Below are 8,560 nucleotides of genomic sequence, written 5' to 3'. Positions count from 1 at the left end.
TGTTCATTTGGAAAGAAAAACAAAAAAATAATTTTAGTGCTTGTGGTAACACCTAGCAATCATAAAAACAGTAATATAATACAATGAAAAACTTGAGTCGCCATTTTAGAGTTTACCGAGTTTTGACTTCAAACATTTTAAGTCATCTCTGTATCAACATGGATGCTAATGCTTTAGCCTCCTGGATGTTAGCATCATCATATGTTCAGACGTGTGTGTTGTGGCTTCTATGCGAAAAAGAAAGATCAAATGCTGCTGATTGTGGCTGCTCTGACAGTGGGACTAGCGGCTTCCAACTGATCCTGCTCGCTTCCTAATCCAGCAGGTCCAGGACACATGAATTCCTGCTCTAATTTCTGTTGTTACAGCCTTCCAATTTCTGCTGAATGTTTCGGTATCTCAAAAGTTCCTCGTCAGAGACAGATGGCTGGAAGGACTCCAAAGCTGTCGTGAAATCTTCAGGACACAGAAGGAGCGGCGAGTCTTCACCATCCTCACCTGAATTTGATTGACAAACACTACTGAGCACGTCTGACACCAGCTAACACCAAAGGTTTCTGCTGTGTTCTCACCACCCTCCATGAAGACCATCTTCCTCTTGATGGCCACCATCATGGCATCTGAGCACAGAGCGTACAGGTCGGCGCCACTCATGTGGGCGGGGCAGCGTTCCACTACCTGCTGCAGGTTTACGGTAGGATCCAGTTGGAACCTGGACAGCAGATTCACAACAGTTTCACCTGATCAGGTATGTGTGTGAAACAGGCTCTGGGCCAGCAGAGGGAGCCCTACTCACTTTCTCAGGATGGCCTGTAAAACATGCAGCTGAGTCTCAGGCTCCTCGCTGAGCCCAACGAAGACCAACTTATCCAACCTGAAGAACACACAGTTTAACGTGAGTGAGAGTGTGAGAGAGAGAGTGTGTGAAAGAGAGAGAGAGAGAGTGAGAGTGAGAGTGAGAGTGAGAGTGAGAGAGAGAGAGAGAGAGAGAGAGAGAGAGGAGAGAGAGAGAGAGATGAGAGAGAGAGAGAGAGAGAGAGAGAGAGAGAGAGACTCACCTGCCAGGTCTCAGCAGTGATTGGTCAAGCAGGTCTGGACGATTTGTGGCTCCAATGACAAAAACACCAACAGCTGAGCTCAGAGTGTCAAGTTCAGCCAGCAGCTGAGATACAACCCTGCAAACAGCCCAGCACAGCCTTTACTGGGGCCCACGAACACATCCTCACCTGTTCAACAGACCCTCACCTGTCCATCACACCTCCAGAGTCTCCAGTGCGCCCCCTGTTGGGAGCCAGAGAATCCAGTTCATCAAAGAAGATGATACAGGGAGCTGCTGCACGTGCTCTGGAGAACACTGTACGTGTGCACACACACACAGGTTGGGTGAGGTTAGGTTATATAGATATAGACATATATAGATTATATCTGATATTTGATGGAATCAAATAATCTGTTTTTGATTCATGTCATTATGAACTAACAAACTTTCCTAAATGTTAACAAATGCTAAGTGCAACACTGGCAGATGTGAACTCAGGCATAAAAATAAAGGTTAAGTGAAACCTTCTCTGATGTTCTCTTCACGTACATATTGACGAGTTCAGGACCTTTAACACTGGAACACAGACATGCGCACACACACATAACCTATCAGCATACTCCTCTTCCACTGACTGACTGCTGATGAATCAGCTCTTTCTACCTGAGGAAGGTCATTGAACACTCTGTAGCAACAGCTTTGGCCAGTAGAGTTTTTCCTGTTCCTGGTGGTCCATACAGCAGGATTCCAGTGCGGTTCAGACCCAGAACCAGCAACTCAGGGTGCTGCAGTGGCAGCTGCACTGTGTCTAAGATTTCCTTTTTTACCTGCTGTAGACCACCAACATCTTCCCAACGTACATCAGGGATCTGTTCACAGAGATATTACAGCCATATCTACTTGGACACCTCCCCCAGGGACAACAAGAATCAACTTATATCACTTTGGGTGCCCCGACTGCTGTGGCCTGGACATCCTGCAGTGTCTCCAATGCTACAGTGAAGTCCTGGTTTAAGAGGGTCACTCCACTGTTGCACAGCTCCTTCTGCTGTCCACCACTGGACAAACAAATTCAAAATCAACAGCAACAAAGTCCTTTCGATGATCACATCAATGCTAAGGTTATCAGAGTAAACAGCAAGCAAACACTCACCAGCTTTGCCTGAGTCTCCGACAGGCAGATCTCCCTGCTGCCACCACAAGAGCTGCCAGATCCCCCAAAACAAACCCCTGATGAGAAACAACCACAAAACCAATCATCACAGGTTCTGATCCAGTGGTTTACAGCAGCTGTTGTGGAATCTCTGCAAAAGACCTCAATGTTGCTCTGCTGCCATCCACCTTCTGGCAGGGGTCCATTCTGTGATCTTACTCGTAATTAAAGGAAGCTGTCTGCTTGCTCCACAGAGTTGTTGGTAAACTCTGTGTTGATCAGGATCTACTGCAGGATAGTCATTTACCATGGTGAGTTTGGAAAGTTTCTCCAGGTTGACATCCATCCCCATGGACAATTTCTGGCTCAGACTGCCAAGCATGATGTGCCTCTGTTCCTCACTTGGACTTTCCATGCCCACCTGGTGGACAAATGCTGCTGTGACGACTGCAGATAGATCTCTGGCCCTGCTGGTGGTTGCCACCACCGCCACCCTGGAACCCACACAGGCATCAGTCACAGAACACAAGCAGCTCTTCGCTAAACAACTGAGAGCCAAACCTGCTGGAGATGCCACCAAGCAGCCGACAAAGAGCGCCTGTTATCCTGCCGTCCTCCTCGATGCCACCTCGTGGTCTGAGCAAGAAGTGCAGGTTCCTGAGCAGCAGTACACAGGGCTGCACTGTGCCGACCCGCTGAAACACAGCCATGAGCTTTGCTTCAGATGCTGCTGCAGTGGCCGCCAGCAACGACACACAATTCACCTACAACAAAGACCAAATTTGCTCTCTTACTGATGAATAACACATTTATATGTATAAGGTGTAACAGGCCCAGGTACCTTCAGCAGGTGGAGGTTCAGTCTGCGACTGGCCACATTCAAGGCTGTTACTTTACCACTTCCTGCAGGTCCAGAGAGGATGATGGTGCAACCAGGAAGGACACTGCTTTAACCACAAACACCACCAGTTATTCAGAACAGCCATCACTGCTTCCTGTGGGTTTGTAGGTGAATTACCTGTGCTGCAGGTGTGGTGCTATGATGCTGCTGAGTAGGTTGATAGTTGGCTCAAGACCTGGAAAAGACAAACTGTTCCACAGAGACCCTCCATCTACGGAGCTGTGGGGGACAGTGCTGTTGTTGGATGCCCCCTGCAGACAGACATCACTGTTTCAGTCACTCAGTCTGTCCTGGTGCAGAAATCAAATGCTCCTCAACAAGTACAGATTCTGAATGTTCTTGTGTCCCAGTCTAATGTGGACCAAATCCAGACATGAGCATTTCATTTATGTAGGAACATGTGATCAGAGTTGAGCAGGAACATCTCAGACTTAGCATCCAACCAAAACCAGATCACTCACAATGTACAAACAGGTGTGCTGTCTGTCCGCAAGATAAGTTCCGTCCCCTTCGACTTCCTCTTCTTGCACACGTGAATACACGCCATGCACTTTGAAGAACACTGCTGGAAATCTGATACAGAAACACCATCCTAACAATCTTCCATCTTCTCAGATTTCTTTTAACTGTGGAACAAACTCAAAACTGAAAATTTGATTTCTCTCCATCTTCACAAAAAAATTACATACTAACATTTAACAGAGCTGATTAATTTAAAGTTAACTGGTGCTCCAGGAAGGAGTTTCAGTCCAACTGGAGGTTTAAAATACTGCAGACGTACATTTGGACTCCCTCTGAACTGTGTTCCAGCAGGTCTGGATGGTTTTCAGCTGGAACCGTCAGGATATCTCCCTGTGAAACCACCCTGAACACACACACAACCACACCATCTAAATAACAGAACAAATAATGAACAATAACATTTTTTCACGGTCTAACAACTTTCCCTTTGGTTAGCATGTACCTCGGTGTGCTGAAGTGTTCAGACAGTAGGTTCTCATAGGAACTCAGACCTTCATACTGTGGTGACACAACCAGCTGAACGTGAAGCTCGCTGGCAAACGGTGGGGCAAAGGAACGGCTGAGACTCTGAGAGCAGAGGCTGCCAACCACAACAGTAGGGCCCAATCTCTGAAAGTGGAAAGTTAAGTTAACCAAAAGTGCAAACATGTTAACTGTGTGTCAGTTGGTTTCCAGTCCACCTTCATCTTTAGTGTGAAGCTCTTCCTTGGGACCTGTTCTCCTTCAGTCATGTTGAACCAGAGTGTTGATGATATGAAGCCATCTTCCTGATGTTTCTGTGTTTCTGGACTCTGGATCTGGTCTACAACTACAACAGAGACCAGCCTCTGAATCAACCCCCCTGATCTCCATAGTTTGACCCATTCATGGTTAAACAGCCCCAGTTGCAGCAGCAGCTGTTTGCTCACAAAGACACTGTTGTCCTCATCAATGCCAGTGGCTCCAAAGTGGTGCTGAGCATCCACTACCTTTACCTCCAGCCAACACTGCAGTGCCTGCAGCACACCACAGAACCTTGAGCTGAGAAGCCTCTGGCTGTCCAGCAGACACCGACCTTCCCCAAGACCATCAGCATAATGAGCAAAGTCTGACATGCAGAGGCGGAGGGGTCTAGAGGGCAGAGGGTCCTGAGGGTCCATCAAATCAAAGCCGTCGGTTAGAACCACAGTGGTGTCAGCCGTGATCTGACCTTGCATCACAGGAGAACAGTCCAGGACAAGCAGCTCCACCTGAAAACAAGTTAGGCCAACAAAGCAACGCTTCAGTTCTTCCTTCTGTTTATCTTAAGATGTTAAAACTCACAATTGGAACCATTGTCATTCATCCATGTTGAAAGACTGTGGGTTAGGGTACCAAAAAACATTCATGCATTAATTTTGTATTTCTAGTCAATGTCATCCAAGGTAACCAATATAGAATTAGAGGTAGTGTGTGTTTCTGAAGATTTGTGTGTTCACACACACGTTAATCAATCAATCAATCAATCTTTATTTATATAGCGTCTTTTACAATCAAAATAGTTTCAAGGCACTTTCCAGAATCCCAGGGCCTAACCCCAGACAAGCAACAGTGGCAAGGAAAAACTCCCCTTTAACAGGAAGAAACCTTGTGCAGGACCAGGCTCATGTAGGGGGACCCTCCTGCTGATGGCCGGCTGGGTAGAGAGGGGAGAGGGGGGAGGACAGGTAGATGATAGAATGGAGAGAAGAGGAGAGGCACAGAGCACAGAAACACATACAAAAATACACTATTTATGCAAGCCGCCAGCCGAGTGGGTCAGCGGGGCCTGAGGTCATCACGCAAGTTAGTGAAAGTGAATTTGACCCCTTCCTTGGCATACACAAGGATGGAATTGGGAGTGGGTGTCTCAGCCCATCTCCCTTTCCGGAATTGGTCTAGTAACCGGAGGGTTGCTAGACCAATTCCTGCCCTATGAGCTGCGCCACATAAATAAAGACATGAGGGAGGAAGGTCCAGTCCATCCTGGGCTCTCCAGAGGGAATTCCCTCCGATGTCACCTGTAACAAATTTCTTTCTACAGTAACCTACTGAATACCAAAATCACGTTTGGTGTCAGCCTTTTGGCAGAACGTCTACGGGGTCCCGGTCAGTCCCACCTGTTCCGACTCCTCTCCAGGCAGAGGGTTTAGCGTCAGCAGCAGCGGCTCTCCCCGCCGGGCGAGCAGCAACTGTTGGCGGCGACAGAGTTCGTGCAGCCTGCAGGTGAACTGTCCGGCAGTCGCCCAGCGATGACTCTGTCTGCTCCGAGCTCCGAGCACCACTCTATCAAGTTTGACTGGCTCCGTAGCCCGTACGGTTCCGGTGCAGTCGAGGCCATAGAGTCCATGGTATCGCATGAAAAGGCGGCTCGTGTGAAGACGTATTCGGCTTTGGGATTTCGCTGTGGTTCCCTCCTCGTTGGTGGGGTGAACACGCAGTAAAATTGTCTGGATAGTGGAGCCATAAGGCCGCTGCAGGCTAAAAAGGACGGTCTGAGAGTCGTTGTTATTTTGGAAGAGTAAATGGAACCAAGAGGTCGACAGTAAAACATCTAAAGGACTCAGATGAGGCGGAAAACTATCTGTACAACACAACTCTGCCGGGGTCGCCATTTCCTCCCGCGTCATCACTGAAACAGGAAATGCCCCCGAGTTTGAAGAGGAAACCCTGTTGGGCAAACAACGGTACTGCAAAGATGGCCTCGGTCACCTGCTTCCAATGGGCCCCCAAAAACTCTTTTTCTTAGGCTAACATTGTGAAAGAGATGTCAAGAACTCAATAAATGGTTTGTGGCCATATAAACCTACTGGTAGGGACTTTTTAATCACCCTTATTTAAATCATTATGTTCCCTATTCCGAGTTGTAGTGTATTATTCTCAACGTTATGAACGCGCTTCAGAACAACAGGATCGAGCCTGACTGCACGTGAATGTGTGACCAATCCAATTAGATTCACTGCATGTTAGTATAGTGCAGTTAGAAGCTTAATTCGTAACATCTAATTATCTCAGATGAATGAATATCAGTAATATGTCTGTCATAAAGTTAGTATACTCACTGTTCAGACTTGAGTCAAGTTAGAAAGAGATTCACAGATTGGGCGTTCATGGTTCAATAACTCAACACAGGAACATTTGTAGTCAAAGAACACCTCATCTACAATGTAAACTATCAACTACAACCTGATATTGATATCATTAGGGCTATTACACAGATTAACACCTCTAACAGAAACACATCACTGTTTGATATTAGTTCCTGTGTTCTTGGGATTTTTCTCAAATTATTATATTATATTACTATTTATAATATAATATTATTTATAATTAGAATTTATTTAACCGCTGCCTCCTCTTCAGAGTCAGTGCTTGCAGCTACAACTACGAAAACTGTCGAGTGCGTCCGAGCGGTCGTGGGCGCGCTTTCCGAAAAGGCTACTTGGCCCCGTGGAGGTACGGCGCGTGCGCAGTGGCATTTTTCTCAGACCCGGAAGTCGATCGTTGTTTACTTCATGCGGCAGTGTACTGACCACAACATTGTATAGGTTAAAATTTGATGGTCAAGTCTGTTAAAAACATAAAGATGTCCAATATATTAAAAAAAAGAAAAAGTAAAGTTTAAAGTAAAAAAAATTACTCAATGGATAAAAGAAAGAAACAACACAGTTGAGCCTTGTTGTGGTTCTTTCGAACTCCATACTGTTAGCTGACTGCCTAGCCTCGCCCGAGAGAGAGAACGCGTCGTGAGGGCAGTACAGCCAGTGTCTTTTGTTGTTGGAAGGAGTGGAGGACTGCATTGTACGTGGGTGATAGGAAGTGCCTTAGCCCACCACCTCTGTTTAAGGATGGTTGTTCCAATTTGACATGGATAGCTTCATCCCTCTCAAACCAGCAGTCTTCTCTGGCCAGTATCTGTATTTGGCTGTCCTCAAAGGAGTGCCCGCTCTCCTTTAGGTGTAAGTGGACTGCTGAGTCCTGACCTGAAGAGGTGGCCTGTCTGTGTTGTGCCATTCTTCTGTGGAGAGATTGTTTAGTTTCACTAATGTACAGTTCCTTGCTTTCCTCCTGGCACTGCACAGCATAAACAACATTCCATTGTGTCTTGGTGTCTTGTCTTTCGGGTGTACCAGCCTCTGTCTGAGAGTGTTGCTTGGTCTGAGCTGAACCGGTATGTCGTGTTTCTGGAGGATCCTCCTAAACTTCTCAGAGACCCCGGACAGAAAGGAGATAGAAACGCTGTGGCGTTTGTTTCTCTCCTCCTCTTCTTTGCTGGGGTCTCGTTTTCTTGAGGTCTTGGTGAAGGCCCAGTCTGGGTAGCCACGTTTTGAGAGCTGTCTTAATGTGGGGTTCAGAAACATGATCACCTGACAGGCCTCTGTCACCCCACTTGGAAATGGTCTTTCTCCTCTCCTCCCCTCCCCTCCCTATTCTATCCTCTACCGTCTTCTCTCCTCTCCTCTCCTCTCTCCTCCTCTCCTCTCCTCTCCTCTCCTCTCCTCCTTCTCCTCTCCTTCCTCTCCTCTCCTCTTCCTCTCTCTTCCTCTCCCTCCTCTCCTACTATTCTATCCTCTACCTGTCCTCTCCCCTTCTCTCTCTCTCTACCCAGTCGGCCATCAGCAGGAGGGTCCCCCTACATGAGCCTGGTCCTGCTCAAGGTTTCTTCCTGCTAAAGGGGAGTTTTTCCTTGCCACTGTTGCTTGTTTGGGGTTAGGCCCTGGGATTCTGTGCCTAGAAACAATTTTGATTGTAAAAGATGCTATATAAATAAAATAGATAGATTGATTGATTGGTTGATTGATTGATTGATGGATTGATTGATTGGTTGATTGATTGTTTCCCCAGCGGGAACCCCTCACGGAGTGGTGGCGCCACCAAATACAGTCGGCACAGATTACCTCGCTTACTGGACCCACTTCTGTTTTGGCTCAGTCCTTTAGTTCGGGAC

At 47.1% G+C, this 8,560-nt stretch overlaps 1 protein-coding gene across 3 annotated transcripts; it reads right to left on the bottom strand.

Moving 5' to 3' along the window:
* Positions 1 to 97: 97 nt before the first annotated feature.
* On the bottom strand, positions 98 to 6,262 carry pex6 (peroxisomal biogenesis factor 6). 3 transcript variants are annotated; one of them, XR_008951028.1, is made up of 18 exons: positions 5,733 to 6,262; positions 4,296 to 4,844; positions 4,058 to 4,224; positions 3,875 to 3,958; positions 3,555 to 3,666; positions 3,211 to 3,344; positions 3,034 to 3,139; positions 2,754 to 2,956; positions 2,500 to 2,686; positions 2,193 to 2,269; positions 1,983 to 2,097; positions 1,703 to 1,908; positions 1,564 to 1,615; positions 1,246 to 1,354; positions 1,059 to 1,175; positions 797 to 874; positions 576 to 712; positions 98 to 498 (listed from the first exon to the last, which is right to left on the bottom strand). XR_008951028.1 is itself a non-coding variant. In XM_057035879.1 (18 exons), exons 1-18 carry the CDS (start codon positions 6,240 to 6,242, stop codon positions 350 to 352), a joined length of 3,105 nt encoding a protein of 1,034 aa, XP_056891859.1. In that variant the 5' UTR covers positions 6,243 to 6,261; the 3' UTR covers positions 98 to 349. The 3 variants fall into 3 exon arrangements, 1 of the variants encoding a protein (XP_056891859.1); XR_008951029.1 differs by having other exon boundaries at positions 3,034 to 3,136; XM_057035879.1 differs by having other exon boundaries at positions 573 to 712; positions 1,246 to 1,365; positions 1,565 to 1,615; positions 5,733 to 6,261.
* Positions 6,263 to 8,560: the final 2,298 nt, after the last annotated feature.

The sequence above is a fragment of the Takifugu flavidus genome, chromosome 6 (genome assembly GCF_003711565.1).
Source record: "Takifugu flavidus isolate HTHZ2018 chromosome 6, ASM371156v2, whole genome shotgun sequence".
NCBI lineage: Eukaryota > Metazoa > Chordata > Actinopteri > Tetraodontiformes > Tetraodontidae > Takifugu > Takifugu flavidus.
This window is presented reverse-complemented; position numbering and strand designations above follow the sequence as displayed.

Coding starts and splice junctions, on each gene's coding strand:
- pex6 (XM_057035879.1), bottom strand. CDS start 6,242: ATGACGCGGGAGGAAATGGCGACCCCGGCAGAGTTGTGTTGTACAGAT. Junction 3,959..4,057: donor GAACACTTCAGCACACCGAG/GTACATGCTAAC, acceptor GTGTGTGTTCAG/GGTGGTTTCACAGGGAGATA. Junction 713..796: donor TTACAGGCCATCCTGAGAAA/GTGAGTAGGGCT, acceptor TCTGCTGTCCAG/GTTCCAACTGGATCCTACCG.